This window comes from Ooceraea biroi, chromosome 10, assembly GCF_003672135.1.
Source record: "Ooceraea biroi isolate clonal line C1 chromosome 10, Obir_v5.4, whole genome shotgun sequence".
Classification (NCBI taxonomy): domain Eukaryota; kingdom Metazoa; phylum Arthropoda; class Insecta; order Hymenoptera; family Formicidae; genus Ooceraea; species Ooceraea biroi.
The window spans coordinates 6,603,890-6,625,488 of NC_039515.1; the positions used below are offsets into that span (position 1 = coordinate 6,603,890).

At 40.3% G+C, this 21,599-nt stretch overlaps 4 protein-coding genes across 6 annotated transcripts; 3 read left to right on the plus strand and 1 right to left on the minus strand.

Moving 5' to 3' along the window:
- The first annotated feature begins 982 nt into the window (after positions 1–982).
- LOC105282280 (nuclear nucleic acid-binding protein C1D) lies at positions 983–1,834 on the plus strand. Its single transcript, XM_011344141.3, has 2 exons — positions 983–1,455; positions 1,549–1,834. The coding sequence occupies exons 1-2, from the start codon at positions 1,242–1,244 to the stop codon at positions 1,764–1,766; spliced, it is 432 nt and encodes a 143-aa protein (XP_011342443.1). The 5' UTR covers positions 983–1,241; the 3' UTR covers positions 1,767–1,834.
- A 3,944-nt stretch (positions 1,835–5,778) lies between these two features.
- Positions 5,779–10,862, plus strand: LOC105282279 (eukaryotic translation initiation factor 5A). 2 transcript variants are annotated; one of them, XM_011344139.3, is made up of 4 exons: positions 5,779–5,884; positions 6,757–7,048; positions 7,298–7,432; positions 8,188–10,862. In XM_011344139.3, exons 2-4 carry the CDS (start codon positions 6,773–6,775, stop codon positions 8,257–8,259), a joined length of 483 nt encoding a protein of 160 aa, XP_011342441.1. In that variant the 5' UTR covers positions 5,779–5,884; positions 6,757–6,772; the 3' UTR covers positions 8,260–10,862. The 2 variants fall into 2 exon arrangements, with proteins under 2 accessions (XP_011342441.1, XP_011342442.1); XM_011344140.3 differs by lacking the exon at positions 5,779–5,884 and adding an exon at positions 5,964–5,985.
- An 834-nt stretch (positions 10,863–11,696) lies between these two features.
- Positions 11,697–14,324, minus strand: LOC105282278 (F-actin-capping protein subunit beta). Its single transcript, XM_011344138.3, has 5 exons — positions 14,101–14,324; positions 13,644–13,855; positions 13,186–13,558; positions 12,763–13,046; positions 11,697–12,692 (listed from the first exon to the last, which is right to left on the minus strand). The coding sequence occupies exons 1-4, from the start codon at positions 14,101–14,103 to the stop codon at positions 12,813–12,815; spliced, it is 822 nt and encodes a 273-aa protein (XP_011342440.1). The 5' UTR covers positions 14,104–14,324; the 3' UTR covers positions 11,697–12,692; positions 12,763–12,812.
- A 2,186-nt stretch (positions 14,325–16,510) lies between these two features.
- Positions 16,511–21,432, plus strand: LOC105282277 (pre-mRNA-splicing factor 38B). Of its 2 annotated transcripts, none has more exons than XM_011344135.3 (6): positions 16,511–16,817; positions 17,012–17,295; positions 17,795–17,958; positions 19,100–19,501; positions 19,839–20,078; positions 21,080–21,432. In XM_011344135.3, the coding sequence occupies exons 1-6, from the start codon at positions 16,787–16,789 to the stop codon at positions 21,150–21,152; spliced, it is 1,194 nt and encodes a 397-aa protein (XP_011342437.1). In that variant the 5' UTR covers positions 16,511–16,786; the 3' UTR covers positions 21,153–21,432. The 2 variants fall into 2 exon arrangements, with proteins under 2 accessions (XP_011342437.1, XP_011342439.1); XM_011344137.3 differs by having other exon boundaries at positions 16,512–16,817; positions 17,807–17,958.
- Positions 21,433–21,599: the final 167 nt, after the last annotated feature.

Genomic DNA, 21,599 nt, shown 5'->3' on the forward strand with positions numbered 1-21,599 from the left:
ATACTGTCAAAAGCTGCAGATCCTGTTCGGTTTCTGCTGCCAATCTGCTGTTAGATTCCGCGCGCGCAGATCTTGCTCGGTTTCTGTCGACAATCCGACTTCAAGCCATGTTTACAGATTCTGCTCGGTTTCTGCCGCCAATCTGTTCTTAGATTTTGTGAGCAAGCTCTGTTACATTTCTGGCACCAATTTGTCGAATTAATCGTTAACAACAACTTCTGTATCAAATTTGTTGTCTTTTGGCTGGCAATAGTTGATAGCAAATGGTTAGCATCATCTGCTTTCGGCAGACTTGGCTATCTGGGTCAGTAGCGCAACTCTCAATTCTACAACTTGCTGTAAGGGGAAGCTGGAGTTGCTAGTGAACTATTTTTTCACTATAGCGATGGTAATTGCAGTTTCGAAAATTCTCTTTATTGCTTGTGCAGGATAAAAAATCCTTTTCCACAAATGAAGTATAGATAGAAAGAAAGTCCGCTCTACAAGACTCTATACTCAAAATGGAAAAAAGTTAAAAACCATCGCTATAGTGAAAAAATAATTCACTATAGCGATGGTAATTGCAGTTTCGAAAATTCTCTTTATTGCTTGTGCAGAATAAAAAATCCTTTTCCACAAATGAAGTATAGATAGAAAGAAAGTCCGCTCTACAGGACTTTATATTCAAAATGGAAAAAAGTTAGAAAAGACAAATGCAAGTTTTTAACTTTTTTCCATTTTGAATATAAAGTCCTGTAGAGCGGGCTTTCTATCTATACTTCATTTGTGGAAAAGGATTTTTTATTCTGCACAAGCAATAAAGAGAATTTTCGAAACTGCAATTACCATCGCTATAGTGAAAACATAGGTCACTAGCAACTCCAGGATCACCTTAACCGGAATTTAACCCGTTAATGGAGAATTCACATTGCGTGTAAAATCTCTAGAAAACGAATTCTCCTATTGGATTAAATATCATACATCGGACGCAGTGTGAATTCTCTATTAACGAGTTAAATTTCGTTAAAATACATCGTGGAATCGGAGCTTATGTGCGTCCTCAGCCTTTTTTCACTAGCGCCACGAGCGAAAGAATTGTAAAGCTCCGCAATAATATCATTCAAGCTATCGAATCACTTCCTTGCACTGTGATTAGAGGTTATAAACGTTGAAATAACAAGTGTTTTCTTTAAAATAAAGCTAACGAATATTGATTGTTTTTATAAAGATTTGAATGTTTTAAGTGCGAATACAAAGAAAACATGAACGCTGATTTCGAAGAACTCTCGCACGACGCGAACGTAATTGCTAAGCTGCAACAGTTTCACGAAGCAGCCTTCAAAATTCAGGACATGATCGAACTGGTCAACAACCCACAACTTTATGACAAACTCTCCAATGCAGATAAGATTAAATATAATTTGCTCTTATCCTACAGTCTCAACAGTATATTTTGGATGTACTTACGGGCTGAAGGTGTGTTTAGATTTGTAATTTCTAAAACATGCGAAGACGAGTGATCTGTGCAATTGAGCTTTCTATTAAATCCTGGATTATTATCAATTGTAGGAGTCGACCCATCGAACCATCGCATCAGAGCAGAAAACGAACGACTGAAGAAAGCAATGATACGAGCTAAACAGATCAGTGATAGAATTACACTTATGCCACGCGTCGACAAAAATGCTGCCAAAAGATTTGTGAGAAATGGTTTATGGGATCCGAAACAGAAGAAGCATAAAGGCGAAGAGAAAATAGAAAAGTCAGAAGAACCGCCACCTACGTAATAAAGTTTTATTAAACTTTTATATGTATTATATATGTGTGAAATAAAAAGTAATTTCTTTGTAGAGTATTTTTATGTATTGTTTGTTTTATATAAGTTCAAATTTTATTTGTCACTCTAGCTGGCATTTTATTCATAAGCTTGAGGTATTTAAATAAATTTAATATTTTTAAGAATACAAGAGAATCTTTTGTATATTGATCCGTTCAGGCTTTTACCAAGATCTCAATCGAAGATGGTCTCATCTCACCAACCTGCATACATATACAAGAAGCAATCTTGTGTGCATTACTAAATACTATTTATTATTTATTGAATTTTATTATTTATTATTGAATTTTAGGGTAATACTTAAGGAGACGGGCTTCCTCACCGATTTCCTTCTAACTTTGCAATATCGTTTATTTTGATGAGAAAATACGATTGCGAGAAGGAAAATCGTCGCTCTCAACTAGAAAGAAAGTTATCACCTACTGAAAAATGACAGTTTCGGGGTTAGGAAATCTGTCATATCGGCGGTCTACGGGCGTAGCGCACACTGACCGAGCATGCGCGGTGACGTTAAAGTGCGCGGAATTAGAAATGTTGCGTGATTGTCGCTATCCAATAGGTTTTGAATTCATGTGAAGCGAGGTTCCACGCAAAGCAAGGTTCTACATTGTAACTTCCACGCAGTACTTTTGGTCGCCTCAAAGTTTTGTTACAGTTTCTATGTGGAAGAGTACTAAGTGACGGGCGAAGCCCGTCTCCTCGTGCTCTTCCACCCAAGCATATACTTTCCCAGTATAAAAAATTAATAATATTAAAGTAAGAAAGTTTATACTGGGAAAGTATATGCTTGGGTGGAAGAGCACGAGGAGACGGGCTTCGCCCGTTACCTAGTTCTCTTCCACATAAAAAATGTAACAAAACTTTGAGGCGACCAAAAGTACTGCGTGGAAGTTACAATGTAGAACTTTGCTTTGCGTGGGACCTCGCTTCACATGAATTGAAGACCTATTTGGAATCGTACTAATTGTACTTCCAATGCAAATTAGTACGATTCCAAATAGGTCTTCAATTCATGTGAAGCGAGGTTCCACGCAAAGCAAGGTTCTACATTGTAACTTCCACGCAGTACTTTTGGTCACCTCAAAGTTTTGTTACATTTTTTATGTGGAAGAGTACTAGGTGACGGGCGAAGCCCGTCTCCTCGTGCTCTTCCACCCAAGCATATACTTTCCCAGTATAAAAAATTAATAATATTAAAGTAAGAAAGTTTATACTGGGAAAGTATATGCTTGGGTGGAAGAGCACGAGGAGACGGGCTTCGCCCGTCACCTAGTACTCTTCCACATAAAAAATATAACAAAACTTTCGGGCGACCAAAAGTACTGCGTGGAAGTTACAATGTAGAACCTTGCTTTGCGTGGAACCTCGCTTCACATGAATTGAAGACCTATTTGGAATCGTACTAATTTGCATTGGAAGTACAATTAGTACGATTCCAAATAGGTCTTCAATTCATGTGAAGCGAGGTTCCACGCAAAGCAAGGTTCTACATTGTAACTTCCACGCAGTACTTTTGGTCACCTCAAAGTTTTGTTACATTTTTTATGTGGAAGAGTACTAGGTGACGGGCGAAGCCCGTCTCCTCGTGCTCTTCCACCCAAGCATATACTTTCCCAGTATAAAAAATTAATAATATTAAAGTAAGAAAGTTTATACTGGGAAAGTATATGCTTGGGTGGAAGAGCACGAGGAGACGGGCTTCGCCCGTCACTTAGTACTCTTCCACATAAAAAATGTAACAAAACTTTCAGGCGACCAAAAGTACTGCGTGGAAGTTACAATGTAGAACGTTGCTTTGCGTGGGACCTCGCTTCACATGAATTGAAGACCTATTTGGAATCGTACTAATTTGCATTGGAAGTACAATTAGTACGATTCCAAATAGGTTTTGAATTCATGTGAAGTGAGGTTCCACGCAAAGCAAGGTTCTACATTGTAACTTCCATGCAGTACTTTTGGTCACCTCAAAGTTTTGTTACATTTTTTATGTGGAAGAGTACTAGGTGACGGGCGAAGCCCGTCTCCTCGTGCTCTTCCACCCAAGCATATACTTTCCCAGTATAAACTTTCTTACTTTAATATTATTAATTTTTTATACTGGGAAAGTATATGCTTGGGTGGAAGAGCACGAGGAGACGGGCTTCGCCCGTCACTTAATACTCTTCCACATAAAAAATGTAACAAAACTTTGAGGCGACCAAAAGTACTGCGTGGAAGTTACAATGTAGAACGTTGCTTTGCGTGGGACCTCGCTTCACATGAATTGAAGACCTATTTGGAATCGTACTAATTTGCATTGGAAGTACAATTAGTACGATTCCAAATAGGTCTTCAATTCATGTGAAGCGAGGTCCCACGCAAAGCAACGTTCTACATTGTAACTTCCACGCAGTACTTTTGGTCGCCTGAAAGTTTTGTTACATTTTTTATGTGGAAGAGAACTAGGTGACGGGCGAAGCCCGTCTCCTCGTGCTCTTCCACCCAAGCATATACTTTCCCAGTATAAACTTTCTTACTTTAATATTATTAATTTTTTATACTGGGAAAGTATATGCTTGGGTGGAAGAGCACGAGGAGACGGGCTTCGCCCGTCACCTAGTACTCTTCCACATAAAAAATATAACAAAACTTTCGGGCGACCAAAAGTACTGCGTGGAAGTTACAATGTAGAACCTTGCTTTGCGTGGAACCTCGCTTCACATGAATTGAAGACCTATTTGGAATCGTACTAATTTGCATTGGAAGTACAATTAGTACGATTCCAAATAGGTTTTGAATTCATGTGAAGCGAGGTTCCACGCAAAGCAAGGTTCTACATTGTAACTTCCACGCAGTACTTTTGGTCACCTCAAAGTTTTGTTACATTTTTTATGTGGAAGAGAACTAGGTGACGGGCGAAGCCCGTCTCCTCGTGCTCTTCCACCCAAGCATATACTTTCCCAGTATAAAAAATTAATAATATTAAAGTAAGAAAGTTTATACTGGGAAAGTATATGCTTGGGTGGAAGAGCACGAGGAGACGGGCTTCGCCCGTCACTTAGTACTCTTCCACATAAAAAATGTAACAAAACTTTCAGGCGACCAAAAGTACTGCGTGGAAGTTACAATGTAGAACGTTGCTTTGCGTGGGACCTCGCTTCACATGAATTGAAGACCTATTTGGAATCGTACTAATTTGCATTGGAAGTACAATTAGTACGATCGTGCTCTTCCACCCAAGCATATACTTTCCCAGTATAAACTTTCTTACTTTAATATTATTAATTTTTTATACTGGGAAAGTATATGCTTGGGTGGAAGAGCACGAGGAGACGGGCTTCGCCCGTCACTTAGTACTCTTCCACATAGAAAATGTAACAAAACTTTGAGGCGACCAAAAGTACTGCGTGGAAGTTACAATGTAGAACTTTGCTTTGCGTGGGACCTCGCTTCACATGAATTCAAAACCTATTGGATAGCGACAATCACGCAACATTTCTAATTCCGCGCACTTTAACGTCACCGCGCATGCTCGGTCAGTGTGCGCTACGTCCATAGACCGCCGATATGACAGATTTCCTAACCCCGAAACTGTCATTTTTCAGTAGGTGATAACTTTCTTTCTAGTTGAGAGCGACGATTTTCCTTCTCGCAATCGTATTTTCTCATCAAAATAAACGATATTGCAAAGTTAGAAGGAAATCGGTGAGGAAGCCCGTCTCCTTAAGTATTACCAAGTTTAGTGTATTTAACGACACTGGCCCTATGCTATATGTCGCATACCCATCAGTAGTTTCTTTCCTCTATGGTCATATACCCTCTAGTTATTTTTTTGGTTTGGTTTGTGATTCCAATGGAAACTCACCGTTTCCTCGAACTGGAACTAGAATTTCTAGTTATTTCTTTCGGCATGGCGCCAACTCGAACGTAACGTCGTGCAGCGCCGCGTGACGGCGCTCGCGACGATGCCGCGGTTGTGGCCACGACCGTCATGAGCGTCCGTGCACTCAACGTTGTGAACCCCTATTGCGATCCCGTGGCGCGCAGGCGCAGCACGACCTTCTGGTTAAAGTATCCATTTTCTCACATGTGAGTATCTCGAGCTGCTCTTGCTTTCGGCTCCAACTAATGGTGCTAATTGTACGAACGAGCGGCGAAATATTGAAAATACGTGGGTGAATGCTGGGCCGGTTCGTACCTGTGCAGGCACGACGCGCCGGGTCGATCTGCGGGCGCGCGACGATGACAATGCTCCCCGTTGGCAATGTGGCTCGCTCGCGCTCGCCCGTTCGCTCGTGCTCGCGCTTCTCCATCGGTAGCGATCGGCGCTGTACGTAACGTCGGCATCGCCGGGATCGCCGCGGCAACCGTTACGCGGACGCGCGCACTCGCGGATTATCACTACGTAGCGTGCGACTCCCCGACCGTCGGTCGCGCGACGCGTCTTTGGTTAGCCGCGTTTTGATCCGCCTCCAACGCCTCGCCGTGCGCGAGCTCCCGACAACGCGCCACGTGGTCGCGCCGTTCGTCCGGGTGTAACCACGTTGCCGATCCTCGGCTTCGAGTGGTCCTCGCGTGCCGCGTGCAGCACCTCCTCGAAGTGCTCGGCCGTTCGAAATCTATATCGGTCGTGACTCGGGATATTTGAACGGATATCCTGTGAAGGAGAGCGTGTCACGTTCCATCGGTGCTGCTTCCTTTCGATCGTAGGAAGCGAGGATCGCGACTAACTCCAGTACTGATTTTTCTACTTTCGATCTTCGCGTTTGTTAGAGCAGCAGGCGGATCGAGAACTTTATCGTTTACAATATGTCCATATTTAGTATAGTAATTTCTGCAGTGAGAAGCCTAACATGGAATTGCGCGTCATGCTTCTAGCATTAGCGCGAATTGTTTAGGTTCTGTTACGAATTGCTTCACTTTGTCTGGAGCTAATGCAAATTCATATTTCTATTTTGCAGATATCTATAGAACAACATGGCAGACATCGAGGATACTCACTTTGAGACTGGAGACTCAGGTGCATCTGTGACATACCCTATGCAATGCTCAGCATTGCGCAAAAATGGCTTCGTGATGTTAAAGTCTCGTCCGTGCAAGATTGTAGAAATGTCTACTTCTAAGACCGGAAAGCACGGGCACGCCAAGGTCCATTTAGTAGGTATCGATATATTTACCTCCAAAAAATACGAGGATATCTGCCCCTCCACACATAATATGGATGTGCCGTTTGTTAAGCGGGAAGATTACCAGGTAAAGTTGTATTTTCTTAACCATTCACGTGTATCGAGTTAAAACCTAAATTTGCTTATTGCCATTCTCAATTTTACTGTTTAAATTATTGCCAAACCTTTTATCGTTTCATACTTACAAATGTTTAATGTGAGAAAATTTTAGAAATTTGCAAACAAAATATGTGATATGAAACATGGAGTCTTTTAAGTTAGTTGTCACGTACGCAACGCAGTTTCCTGGTATAAATAATTTTATTTCTTTACGCAGCTTACAGATATATCTGACGACGGCTATCTCTGCCTGATGGCTGATAATGGAGAGTTGCGTGAAGATCTCAAGATACCTGATGGTGATTTGGGAACACAGCTACGCGCTGATTACGAGTCTGGAAAAGAGTTACTCGTAAGTGCTGGTTTTTATCTTTTATATATGTATTTCTTGTACGCATGAATTACTTGTTATAAATGTTCATATATATGTTACATCGCACGCCATAGTTGCAAACTTATTTCACATGTAGTTGCGAGTATTGAACTTTTACAACACTGAATATGTTGTGCAAGGATACACAAGACTGTATAAAAGATGTGTGAACAGTTTGTACTGCTTTAAAATACTAACAAGATATTGCATTCTGTGAAAATATAATCTGAGAAAAATTTCATGATTTGATTAATTGTAATCGAATCATCTTTCCTCCAAATAGCAATGTTTCAAAAGTATTGTTTAAAAATGTTTTAGAATGTTAAAAAGAATATAAAGTATCACGATGATGTGATTATGGCAACATCGCTTATTAACTCGCAATTTTAGTAGTCTGAAGCTTGCAGAAATTCAATAAAATTACATCTTTCATTGGACTAAGCTTATATGCTAAGCTCGTGAATATAATAATTTCAACAAATATTCATGCTCCATTGATCTGGAAATTTCACCATGATTTTGAAATGCCTCTCTAAGTTTTTTTTTTTTTTTACTTCGTCAATGGTTATCGTTACGTTTGAGAAACTCGTGCTTTCGATGTTTCTAATACTTTCTTCCTGCCAATCGAGATATTGCACTACATAGAAAATTGCTTGCTTAACCTTCTCAAGACCCTTCACGCTGTTGCCGTTGCTGAATGCATACGAAAATATCCATATTGTATTTTTTTTTAGTGCACTGTACTCAAGGCATGCGGTGAGGAGGTAGTAATCGCCGTCAAAAATAACACCTCCCTCGACAAATAATTGTGTTCAGCCCGACGACTACGACGACAAAAAGCCCACATACATTCAAGCAAAAACTACCCGCTTAGCCAATCAATCGACACCTTTAACATTGGTCAACCAGAATAAACAACAACAACCAAAAAATCTAGAGAAAGATGGTGAAGAGAGTGAAAGAGCGAAAGAGAGCGAACGAGTGTCTGAGAGAGAGAAAGAGAGAGAGAGAGAAAGGGAGAGGAAGAAAAGGGGAAAAAAAAGGAAAATGGGCTAGCAGTTCCACGTAACAACAGCAACGCGCCAATGTGAGAAGCGACTTTTATCGAAGTAATACCCGCTTACTTAATTATTATTCAACAATATTTAAATAAAATCCGGAAAAATGAAAAAAACTGAGTAGTATACTCGGTTACGTACACTTATACGCGTACACGTGTAGAAACAGACACGCGCGCGTGAACGTGCGCGCGTGCGCGCACATGCATACAAGTACACACACTTACACACACGCGTTGTTTGTTATACATGAAAGTGGTGACAACATTTTCAGCAAAGAGTTGATTGAAAAATAAAAACTGAGAAAGCCTTGACACATCCTGGAACTTTTTTTTTAAGGATAGAGAGGGAGGGAGAGAGAGAGAGAGAGATAGAGAAAAAGAAATTATTTACGACAGCTTTGTAACTTATTACACTTATGTATGAATGTGAGAGAGAGAAAGAGAGAATGAGAATGAGAGAAAGTGAGAATAAGAAGGAGAGAGAACACTGTTGGAGACCAATACGAAGAGGTCGTGAGAAAAAGGAGGATCTCGGTGTCCTTATTACGCGTGCGCGGAACAATTTTTCACGAGATGCTAGCAATGCCCCCGAAATGAAGCAGCTCACTTCAAGCATCTTTCCTAATGATTGATACATAAACGATTAGACAAGACTGGAGAGTATCGCTACACGAAATTTTTATAGAACGCTAAAAGATTTATTTCTCTTTTTTTTTTTTTGTTGTAGAAAGGACTCGAGCTTTTGAGATTTTTAGGTCTGATCCGACTGAATCGAAGTCGAAGTTTTAGTTTTATCTCGTCCGAACATCTAAGAAAGTCTTGAGGGTTGCTAATTTCAGCTTCCGAGATCAATAAGCGTTTATAGATTCGAGACACTTGAAGCTTCAGAGTAATTTAAAGATGTGAGAGTATTGTCTTAAAAAATCCAACACTCCGATCTTTAAAGCTCCGGAGAGTCTAAATAAGAAATTGCAAAGTATCCTAAGACGTTCGATATATACGTGAGAGATGTTAGAGTTGGGACTGGATTTCAGAGTTGTAAGATTTAAGAAGTTTTTGATTGTAAAATCGAAACTCTAGGTATGCAATGACTTTGTTTACTTTTCTTTTAGTTCAGAACTGAAAGATGTGAAGAGATTACGAGATGGAAGGATACACAGAGTTTGCGTATAATTATAAAATTATATATTAATTATATATATCGATTTAGAACGTTTAAAGTAAGAGCTCTAAGGGGATTCTGCGATACCGAGAGATGAAATGAGACTGTGGTATCCAAGAGTGTGATGATTTAGACCTCTAAATCCAAGAACGTCGAGATCTTTAAGGGTCACACGAGATAACATTTCGCGCGCTTTGCGATGCAGATGCAGCGCGATGCGTTATCGCGTTGTCACGTTTACAGACTGTAATTGGCTTGCGAATGCTCAGACTTTATCACTTTTGTTGTAACATCTCGTTTTAATAAACATTTTTCAGAACAGGTTACACAAGCCGCCTTCAATCAACAAGATAACTTTTAATTAGACAATGTAATGATAGAACAGATTATAATTAGTAAAATAGCAAAGAGAGAGAGAGAGAAGAGAGGGTCGCGAATGGAAGATCTTCGTGTGAATTTGCAAGTGTGCGTGAGGAATATTCCCTTACATCCTTTCCATCTCGTGTCACCGTTTGTATAAAAATGAGAGAAATTATCCCAAAAGTGCAGTCTGAATGATTAGGAATAATTATATGCAGATAATTAATTACAAAAGTGTAATCACAGTTATCATTGGAAGGTATACGTGTTTCCCTCATGGAACTCTGTCGCTGCAAATTTGCTCGATTCGGTGTCCTCGCGATATACGGCATCCCGTTTCCCTACGAAACGTTTCATCTTTTATATGCGACAGCACTCTAGATTCCCTTAAAAGTTTGACGTTTTCTATGTTGAAGTATCCAGCTTGCAACTTGTTGCGAGAGAATCTTTACGTCCTCGAATCTCGGAGGACCGTCGCTTCGGATGTGTTCTTCGCGATTAAATGCCTTTCATGCCGCCTGACAAAGTTCCTTTACCTAACGAGTAACTACAGAGACCCCAAATCGTGGGATATACGTACATGCAGATTCTGAGACGCGCATGTGCTAATTTTTTATCCCAGCGGTTCCTCTGAAGCGTGCGTACGCCCGTCTCTTGCAGGACTCTACGTCCTTAAACCCCGTAGCAAAGCAAAGGGGACCCGAAGTAACGCGTCCTTCCTTGATGACTTTGATTTTTGCGATATTAAATGCGATATCTCACCTATTATAATCTAAATAAACAAAATATCGACTAATTAATTAATATGAGAAATAAATCAGCGTCTGTAATCTATGTGTGCTATGTTGGACCAGGCTCATAATTCTTTCGATTGTTAATTATAACTGAAAGAGAGAGAGAGAGAGAGAGAGAGAGAGAAAGCATCGATATAAAGAAAAAGTATAGTATAGAAATAGCGGAGGAATATTCTCACGGGAACGACACGGTGGTCATTTTTTTTTAGTCCTTTTTTAGACTGACTCGTCCACACACTGCCATCGTTCGAAGTTTGCAAAAGAATCTTGAATTACATCATTAAATGAATTCATATAGCATTACAAGAGAGATAAGTTACGGGTAACGATCGGTGGTGTAATTCGAGCGTGAAAGAATATTTTAAAAAAAGGCACTAACATAAAAATTGCTTTCCTTTCCTTTGTTTAACGTACTTATAGATTCTACTCGGTATTTTTGCATCTTTATTGCGAGATGTATCCTAAGCGCTCATGGATCCTACGGAAATACGAAATTCCCAATATGTATGATCGCGCGATCCTTTACGAACGCGGCTCGAGGATTCGTAGTACCAGGAGTCTTGGGAGGTAGTATCACTTTGCGTATCAAGAATCGAGTGCAACGAGAACGAGCACGAGCAGAGAAAGGAAGACTCGACTGACTTAGAAATACAAGATTCGTGGTACTGCCGATCTCGGAGACCTCGATAATCTGCTAGTCCAACGATCTGCAGTATCAAAGATCCATGAAATTCCGAGGACATGTGTCCGATAGCATGTGTAAAGAGAAAGTAAGGATCCGCGATGCACCAAGGATCCATGGCTTCGAGGATCTGTGGTACCGACAGATTTTTGTACTCTCACGAGATTTAATATGAAGGAATAAAATTTAATTTGAAAACTTTTATTTGCGTATTATATGTGGATTCATTGTTATAACAAATGCAAAATGCAACCGCTCCTTCTGGACTTTTACATAAATAAATCATTTTTATATTCATATCCGTCGCAGGATACTAGCCATGTGATGTAAATTTAATTTAAGATTATGTAAAACGGGATTCGTTTTTTTCATACGTAAGCGTTACAAAAGTTTTTAATAGCGTCGCTTCCTCGTCTTTAAGCAATATTAATATAAACGAAAGAGAACATATGGTTTTTGTTGCATAGCTTTCAGGAGGTTCTCGTTTACAAGGTGAAAATAAATTTCTTGTTGCAACAATCGCGATGCGCTATTCTTCTTTTACACAAACTTCGCATAAACCATGTTTTTCGTTTTCAGCGCTCAATTACGCGCTCTTAAATTTAATCCTAAACAGTATAAGCGAATGTTAATACTTATCGGATGTTACGGAAAATTTATGTATTTAATTATCATTTTTCTGTATTCTGTATGTTAAAACTTAATACAAATCAAAAGAGAAAATTAATTAATTGCTAGATGTGTTTCTCAAAGTCTTTTTACGTAGTAAACGTTAGACTATAATATTATAACTCACTTTTGCACTTTACATTTTTTTTATCTAATTTATCGTTCTAAAACGCGTTGCACCTTTCCCACATATTTACAATAAACTCTATTTCATTCCAAATTAAACGAAGTATTTCATACTGTTTAGGTTTAATCAACGCGTCTCTGATGATTCGTATCTCTTGGCAACAAAGCGCAATAATAAGTAGTGTCACATTTCGATAGTGTAGACTGACCACAATGATTCCGAGGATTCCACGTGTTCTATGGATACGGTCTGGCCTGAAAAGTCCAGATCGCAGCGTATAATATTCCCAAAAGTCCATGGAGATTTCAAGACTTTTCGGCGAAGAACTCGAAGATAGCCGCAAAAAATCCAGAATCTCCGAGAGAGAGAGAGAATTCCATGGATTCTAAAAATATAAAGATGACCGTGAAAAATTGAGAAGATCCCGCGAGCGAGGTCGAAGGATCGAAAAATACCATGAAATCTATTCGCAATCGTAATCGAAGCTCTCCTGCTGTTCGCAAGATCAATTGTTGGCGTTTCGCCTCTGTAGCGCCGCCGCAAGATCCTGTCTGAGCATAGCTTGCTGTTTCTGATCGGCTAAAGATTGTACCGATCGCAGTCCGTTCACGATATCCTTCGTTTTGCCGAAGTAAATCTCGTTCAGTGTGTTGCGAATTTTGTTCTCCATGTCTTCTACCATTCTACCGATGTTTGCGATATGAGGGGACGTTTCGCTAATCTGAGCGTCTTGTTCCACCTGCAATTTGTTGCATAAGCTCAGTTTTTAAACTACTTACTTTGACACACGTAAATTTGCTGGGTAAACCAAATGAAGACAAGGGCTCTTTAACGAGCCGAACATTCAATACAACTCGGTTGACGCCACGAGAGCTTACCTGACGCGTCAGACTGCCGCCCAAGTTCATTGTACCAGAGCCATGCTTGTTGGTTTGCAACCACAGCATAGCCGTTGACGTGAGTTTGTAGTGCGCGGTACGACCAGTCGATTTTTCCTGCACCTCCACCACATGTATCGAGTCCCAGCAGCCCTTAATCTTCTTGGAACCGTCGCCGGCCTTCTTGATGAGAATTACCGCCGCGAAGCCGTGATCCAGGTCCCACAAGTACACCGAAGAGACCCCACCTTCGAAGTACAGCTCCCGGTACTGATCGAAGGCATGATTGGCGTCTATCTCCAGTTTTCTCAATCGCTCGGAGGGCATCGAGCCATCTTCTAGCGGCGGGTCGTAAGTGTTGCTCCATGGTGACCTGTGAAATGCATCGTGCGTTGTAGAGTAACGAGCTATCTTTCTTATCAACAGCTTATCAGCTCAAATAGTTGTCCGAACTAAACCTGTATGAATCCCCGTCCCTGTTGTAGTCGCACAAAAGGTAGTCCTTGCCAGACTCCTTGTCCTTGGCGATCTTCAACGGCTGGTCCACCGAGGACAATAGATCTTCACACAGCGAGGGTACCAGGTCGATCAAGTCGCTGAGGTTTTTCTCAATCTGCTGCGGTGGCAGCCTACGCATCAGGTCCAGTGCACAATCCATTTGCTGCTCCGTCTAAAATACACAGAGCGAGAGAAATACAGCGACAGAACGTGCAATTTACGTTATCTGCGATTTGCATGGACGTTTCATATGTCTCCTTAAAAGTACCGTAATAGTGACAGCTACGTGGGAAAGGGGGGGTTGACAAGAGACAGGCAAGATAAGATCGCTGTCGAACGCGGAGATAATAGCTGGAGTCTACTTATTGGGAAGCGTATGCGATACGTGGAGACGAACGATAAGGGTGAAGGTCTCACCATAGTTCTGTGATGTGTAATTGGTTATAGGCCGACGAACATCAAAATCTCGTTAGCCGACGCCGACAATGGAGCGAACGTAGAAACGCGTCTTTCACTGGTCACTATCTCGCCGAAAATTTGACAAAAATAAGCGAAACCAGCATTTAAAGGGTGTGTCGTGGTACGAGCAGCGATTGGCTCGTCGCGCTCGTCGGCTGGCCGTTACCTCCGGGAGGTGCGAGGTTAACTGTTCGCGTCGCGGACTATAGACAGATTGACGTTTGACGTCGCGCTGACGTTGTCGAGCGAGCGGATTGGCTGAGGGAGAGTCTGGAAAATGTCCACCGGCGTTTTGCGGCGAGCTAGCAACTTTTATAAAAATGTTTGAAATTTGTTACGTACTAAGAAAATTGGCCAATAATATACATTTTATTTTTTCAAAGATCAATATTCCTATTTTATAATGTTCGCGAAGATAAGGGGATGCTGGAGTTGCTAGTGAATTATTTTTTCACTATAGCGATGGTAATTGCAGTTTCGAAAATTCTCTTTATTGCTTGTGCAGAATAACAAATCCTTTTCCACAAATGAAGTATAGATAGAAAGAAAGTCCGCTCTACAGGACTTTATATTCAAAATGGAACAAAGTTAGAAAAGACAAATTCAAGTTTTTAACTTTTTGCCATTTTGAATATACAGTCCTGTAGAGCGGACTTTCTTTCTATCTATACTTCATTTGTGGAAAAGGATTTTTTATTCTGCACAAGCAATAAAGAGAATTTTCGAAACTGCAATTACCATCGCTATAGTGAATTATTTTTTCACTATAGCGATGGTTTTTAACTTTTTTCCATTTTGAGTATAGAGTCTTGTAGAGCGGACTTTCTTTCTATCTATACTTCATTTGTGGAAAAGGATTTTTTATCCTGCACAAGCAATAAAGAGAATTTTCGAAACTGCAATTACCATCGCTATAGTGAATTATTTTTTCACTATAGCGATGGTTTTTAACTTTTTTCCATTTTGAATATAAAGTCTTGTAGAGCGGACTTTCTTTCTATCTATACTTCATTTGTGGAAAAGGATTTTTTATTCTGCACAAGCAATAAAGAGAATTTTCGAAACTGCAATTACCATCGCTATAGTGAATTATTTTTTCACTATAGCGATGTTTTTTAACTTTTTTCCATTTTGAGTATAAAGTCTTGTAGAGCGGACTTTCTTTCTATCTATACTTCATTTGTGGAAAAGGATTTTTTATTCTGCACAAGCAATAAAGATAATTTTCGAAACTGCAATTACCATCACTATAGTGAATTATTTTTTCACTATAGCGATGTTTTTTAACTTTTTTCCATTTTGAGTATAAAGTCTTGTAGAGCGGACTTTCTTTCTATCTATACTTCATTTGTGGAAAAGGATTTGTTATTCTGCACAAGCAATAAAGAGAATTTTCGAAACTGGAATTACCATCGCTATAGTGAATTATTTTTTCACTATAGCGATGGTTTTTAACTTTTTTCCATTTTGAGTATAAAGTCTTGTAGAGCGGACTTTCTTTCTATCTATACTTCATTTGTGGAAAAGGATTTTTTATTCTGCACAAGCAATAAAGAGAATTTTCGAAACTGCAATTACCATCGCTATAGTGAATTATTTTTTCACTATAGCGATGGTTTTTAACTTTTTTCCATTTTGAGTATAAAGTCTTGTAGAGCGGACTTTCTTTCTATCTATACTTCATTTGTGGAAAAGGATTTTTTATCCTGCACAAGCAATAAAGAGAATTTTCGAAACTGCAATTACCATCGCTATAGTGAATTATTTTTTCACTATAGCGATGGTTTTTAACTTTTTTCCATTTTGAGTATAAAGTCTTGTAGAGCGGACTTTCTTTCTATCTATACTTCATTTGTGGAAAAGGATTTTTTATTCTGCACAAGCAATAAAGAGAATTTTCGAAACTGTAATTAAAATCGCTATAGTGAAAAAATAATTCACTATAGCGATGGTAATTGCAGTTTCGAAAATTCTCTTTATTGCTTGTGCAGAATAACAAATCCTTTTCCACAAATGAAGTACAGATAGAAAGAAAGTCCGCTCTACAGGACTGTATATTCAAAATGGAAAAAAGTTAAAAACTTGCATTTGTCTTTTCTAACTTTTTTCCATTTTGAATATAAAGTCCTGCAGAGCGGACTTTCTTTCTATCTGTACTTCATTTGTGGAAAAGGATTTGTTATTCTGCACAAGCAATAAAGAGAATTTTCGAAACTGTAATTAAAATCGCTATAGTGAAAAAATAATTCACTAGCAACTCCAGCATCCCCATAACGCTTCTTATTTTTCAAAGAGTGACTTTTATAGTCGTAGGTTGGTAGTGTACTAGGTACTTTATTCAGGAAGAGCAACAGCGCGCTGCGCGCATGCGTGGTATATTGCAGCCGGATGTGTACGTTTGTTTGTTATACGTAACGACGTATTGCAGTTGCAAGTTTTTAGCCTTTTCGTTTGTCGCCAGAATTGACATTGATTTCCGAAAATCTCGAATATATTCAAGTATCGAGTATCCTGGTCGCAAGTTTTTCTCCAAGAGACAGCTCGTGTAATACTCGTGCAATAAATAGCACAACTAGTTGTTTCGCTCGTTAGTGGGACGACAGATGTGGAGGCTCGACGCGAGACTTCGATAATTCGCTCAAAAATGCAAGTGCAAGACACTGAAGGTGCGGACGGTGAGTAAATTTATGTTCTCCGCTATGGAGGAGAGTCCTTCGATCATCGACTGCATCACTCGTTGAGATTAATTGAGATTGTTCTCAATCGTGAAGCTCAGGCAACATAACCTCCCTTCTCACGTAATGTTTCCCAATCATTGCGTTACTTCGACATTATTTTTCAGTTAACTTTCCTTTCCCTTTTCTCCCAGGTTCACCATGGAACAACTCAAGTGGCTGTGACGAGGATCGCAGACCGGCTCAAAAGGAGGGTAAAAAGTCAAATGTGCTACCGCTATGGGGCAATGAGAGGACCATGAATCTAAATCCATTGATCCTCACCAACATACAATCGTCACACTATTTCAAGGTGAATTTGTACGAGCTCAAAACTTACCATGAAGTGATAGACGAGATTTACTATAAGGTCTCCCATCTCGAACCGTGGGAAAAAGGTAGCAGAAAGACTGCGGGTCAGACTGGCATGTGTGGAGGCGTGAGTATGTTTTCTCAGAAAGAGCATTGTTCGATCTCTCCCTTCTTTCTATTTTCCTTTGGTTTTTGGATCCTTTTGTGTTATCATTGATACGTTTATTGGAAATCCGAGGCTTGAGAGAGACAATATCTTGTCACATTCAAAGGTGTTTCACTTGGACAGAAAAATGACGATAGTGCTCTAGTCTGCAGCGAGTCTGCAGGCACATTCTCTAAAAATGTATAAAGCGGACAGCACGATGTCAACGTACGCGACATCCAAGTCGACAGTTCGTCTGTCGGGCTGGACGTGCGGCGCGTTCGGCAGGCCGAAGAGAGACACTGATCGTTGTTGCAAGATGATTTTCGGAATTTGAGCATTGATAGAGCCAAGTTGCTCGTTGCTCTCGCTCTCTCTTTCACTTAATTGCACTACTTATTGCAGAGTAGCATGTACTCGGTCCATACGTTATACGGTAACACGAATGTGACTTAACTGACTGAGGGGGGTGTAAATTTAGCGGTTCATGCAGGTTCGAGGCGTGGGAGCTGGCGGGATTGTCTCTACGGCGTATTGCTTGCTCTACAAGCTCTTCACACTGAGGCTGACTAGAAAACAACTAAATGGACTCATCAACCACCCGGATTCACCCTACATTCGCGCCCTAGGATTCATGTACATTAGGTGAGTATTGAATATCTCGGCTTTTCACAGAAATGCCAAACGCGTTGAAATTACTTCCAATTAGTTCTCAGTAAAGGAGATAGATGCATTCTTCTTAAAAGTACATAAAGTACATAAAGTTTAACTTTCAGTATCAATATTCAAAGTATGAGATCGTGTAATGTATATACAGGGTGTCCCGGGTTTTAACCGACAAACTGCGGGAGCATATTCTACTAGTGGAAATAAGAAAAAATTCTTATATCGAGTTTGCTTAGGAATGCTTTATTACAAAGTTATAAACCAATATTGAAAAGAAATATCAGATAAGTAACAACGGATTTTTTCACAAAAATAAAAATTATCTACGCAATGATTTAGTGACGCATTTCAAAATGTTGTCCTTGCACATCGATACAAGCTAGACATCGACGTAGTACAGAATTTGTTACGGTACGACATTCCTGAAAATTTTGTTGCATCTCAGTAACTGAATTAGTAATTCGTTGCTTTAAATCTATCTGGTACTCTCCTGTTGGGAAATCTACGTTGATACTCTCGTACGGCAGCTCGTGCATTTCCGTCACAGAATCCGTACACGAAATGAATATCAGTGTATTCCTCATTTGAAAACACTTTTGGCATTCTGATAGTAATTGCTAGTTGACACGACGATTGAAATCTAACAGCTACTGTTGTGAAAGTAACAATCATACTGAATCGTTTCAACATAGTGAACATGAATACATGTGAATACACGTAACGTAAACATCTTCGACCTTCCAAATTCTACACTATGTTCCGTTGTTACTTATCTCATATTTCTTTTCAATATTGGTTTATAACTTTGTAATAAAGCATTTCTAAGCAAACTCGATATAAGAATTTTTTCTTACTTCCACTAGTAGAATATGCTCCCGCAGTTTGTCGGTTAAAACCCGGGGCACTCTGTATATATATTAAATAATTTATCTAAATTAATCTGAATTAGCCTGATTGCTTGAATATTTTTTCACAGGATTTGTTCTAGAATAGATTGTGTAAATTCGCTTAGTCTCTCTTTTTCTCTCTCTTTACGAAAAATAAATTAGGCAGAATAAGTTGTCTATGTGATGCCTCGACTACTCAAGTACAGCTGTGAATTAACACCGATTGCGATCAGATACACACAGCCACCGGCAGACTTGTTCACCTGGTACAGCGACTACCTGGAGGATGAGGAGGAGCTAGACGTAAAAGCAGGCGGCGGGCAAACGATGAAGATGGGCGATATCCTGAAGCAGTTCCTCACTAAGCTCGAATGGTTTTCAACATTGTTCCCACGCATACCAGTACCGATTCAGAAGGACTTGGAACTGCGACTGGCCGAGCGGTTTCCGCAGCAGCAGATGAACGCGCGCAACGCCAAACCACCCATCACGCTCAACAGTCACGGCAAGTACGGCGGTAAGGACGGCCGGAAGGACAACGGGAACCTGACATCCCGGAATCAGCAGCCTCGGCACATCCCCGACAGCGAGGCTCAGTGGGGCGAGGCCGAGCGTACGAGTCACTGGCGTGCCAGGTGCGTCCACGTGGTATGAATACAACGATCACGTTACTTACTAATGATTCTTTTCGTCTGTTGAATGTGCGATTAATTGCTGCGATTCACTCGTCTTCCGATGTTCGTCGGAGGCCGTTCTTCGTCTCTTCTTCTTTTTCTTCTTTCCGAGATCGAGTGGCGAGGCTTGGAAACGCGGGAAGAAATAATCTAAGAAAATTATCTTTACGTTTGTTGGCTTGACGATGAAAGATAAGATAGAATCTTGCGTGTTCGACCGACGAATTGAGCGCGCGTAGATTGAGCCTCGCAGTCGAGACATCCAATGTCATACTTCCATTCGAACGTTTCTTCGCAGATCCGATGAGGATCGTAAGGACAGGAACAGGGAAGGACGTGATCGGGAACGAGATCGGTTGCGAGAGCGAGACAGGGAGAGAGTTCGCGAACGGGACCGGGAGAGGGACAGGCACGGCAAGAGGTCCAACAGCCGCGACAGGAGTAGAAGGCAGAGGGAGTGCAGAAGCCGCAGCAGAGATAGATCGTACAGAGATCGCAGCAGGGATCGTCATCGCGACAGAGACCGACATCGGGATAGGTGAGAAAGTGCGAAAGAACGTGGAGAATTTCCTTGGGGAGTTTGAGAAGAAAGATCGACGTGAAGATTCCAAACGGAGCCTTAAGGGGATGCTCGAGTTGCTAGTGAACTATTTTTTCACTATAGCGATGGTAATTGCAGTTTCGAAAATTCTCTTTATTGCTTGTGCAGAATAAAAAATCCTTTTCCACAAATGAAGTATAGATAGAAAGAAAGTCCGCTCTACAGGACTTTATATTCAAAATGGAAAAAAGTTAGAAAAGACAAATGCAAGTTTTTAACTATTTTCCATTTTGAATATAAAGTCCTGTAGAGCGGACTTTCTTTCTATCTATACTTCATTTGTGGAAAAGGATTTTTTATTCTGCACAAGCAATAAAGAGAATTTTCGAAACTGCAATTACCATCGCTATAGTGAACTTCTTCGCGATGGTGCTGCCATTGCACAATATTTGCACAATAAAATGCTTTTTACAAAAATTTGGCAATTTGTACGCACAAAATCGCTGTTGAGCGGTGTTTGGACATAATTAAGGAATATAAGGATGCTTTTCGAAGTGACTTTAGAAGCGTCATAAAAGAGAATTCTGTGTTCTCCTGTATTCTAACCTCTAATCCTAAAGGAAAACACAGAATTCTCTTTTATGACGCTCTAAAGTCACTTCGAAAAGCATCCTCATATTCCTTAATTGTGTCCAAACACCGCTCAACAGCGATTTTGTGTGTACAAATTGCCAAATGTTTGTAAAAAGCATTTTATTGTGCAAATATTGTGCGATGGCAGCACCATCGCGAAAAAATTCACTAGCAGCTCCAGCATCCCCTTAATTTTCTCAATATTAAAAAAAAGAAACATTAAAATATATTTTTTATTTTGTGCAAGTTCAATTGTTGATTTCAATAATTGGACAATTATTGTAATCCGCTCTCTCGAATTCTCTACGTTTGAAAATTGTCACCTTTACAATTTCATAGCGCTGAGACAATCACCTTGATTTCAGGAGAGGCTCGCCGTACGACTACGCCACAGAATTGGCACGCGAGCGCGAGAGGCAACGAAGGGAGAGGGAATAAACGAGTGAATGCTATACACAATGACATGTACATATTCAATTATTTGTACGAATTGTATAGCTATGGGGGGGGGGGGGGATTAAGCGATAAGCGAATTAGAGCCGAGCCACTATACCACTATCCTCATCACTACCATCACCACCATGCAACGTGCACTCCTCGTGCAGGATATATCTCGGAGTAGTAATCTGGAGTGGAGTGTACTAGCCTAAATCTAATTCGTCTATATTCACACTCTATGTAGTTTACATGTTTTTATAAAATAAAATCGTCACCGTCACTGTCGGCTCTTACTACGACGACGTCATCCTATTTCTGTATCTGACTCGAGACTCGTGTCCAACTAAGCAAGGAACCTGGAAGATTCTGTTACACTTGGCAGTATCGTCACGTATGTATTAGGAATGTGATTTACTTTTGAGGGTTTTGCAACAGATGGCTGTAGTG

Excerpts from the sequence above, each read along its gene's own strand:
- LOC105282277 (XM_011344135.3), top strand. The coding sequence starts at position 16,787 with ATGCAAGTGCAAGACACTGAAGGTGCGGACG. Across the intron at positions 17,296-17,794 it reads AGACTGGCATGTGTGGAGGC|CGGTTCATGCAGGTTCGAGG; the intron begins GTGAGTATGTTT and ends GTGTAAATTTAG. Across the intron at positions 19,502-19,838 it reads ACGAGTCACTGGCGTGCCAG|ATCCGATGAGGATCGTAAGG; the intron begins GTGCGTCCACGT and ends GTTTCTTCGCAG.
- LOC105282278 (XM_011344138.3), bottom strand. Across the intron at positions 13,559-13,643 it reads AGGGACGGGGATTCATACAG|GTCACCATGGAGCAACACTT; the intron begins GTTTAGTTCGGA and ends TGCATTTCACAG. Across the intron at positions 13,047-13,185 it reads GCGGCAGTCTGACGCGTCAG|GTGGAACAAGACGCTCAGAT; the intron begins GTAAGCTCTCGT and ends AACAAATTGCAG.
- LOC105282279 (XM_011344139.3), top strand. The coding sequence starts at position 6,773 with ATGGCAGACATCGAGGATACTCACTTTGAGACTGGAGACTCAGGTGCA. Across the intron at positions 7,049-7,297 it reads TTAAGCGGGAAGATTACCAG|CTTACAGATATATCTGACGA; the intron begins GTAAAGTTGTAT and ends TTCTTTACGCAG. Across the intron at positions 7,433-8,187 it reads AGTCTGGAAAAGAGTTACTC|TGCACTGTACTCAAGGCATG; the intron begins GTAAGTGCTGGT and ends ATTTTTTTTTAG.
- LOC105282280 (XM_011344141.3), top strand. The coding sequence starts at position 1,242 with ATGAACGCTGATTTCGAAGAACTCTCGCACGACGCGAACGTAATTGCT. Across the intron at positions 1,456-1,548 it reads GATGTACTTACGGGCTGAAG|GAGTCGACCCATCGAACCAT; the intron begins GTGTGTTTAGAT and ends TATCAATTGTAG.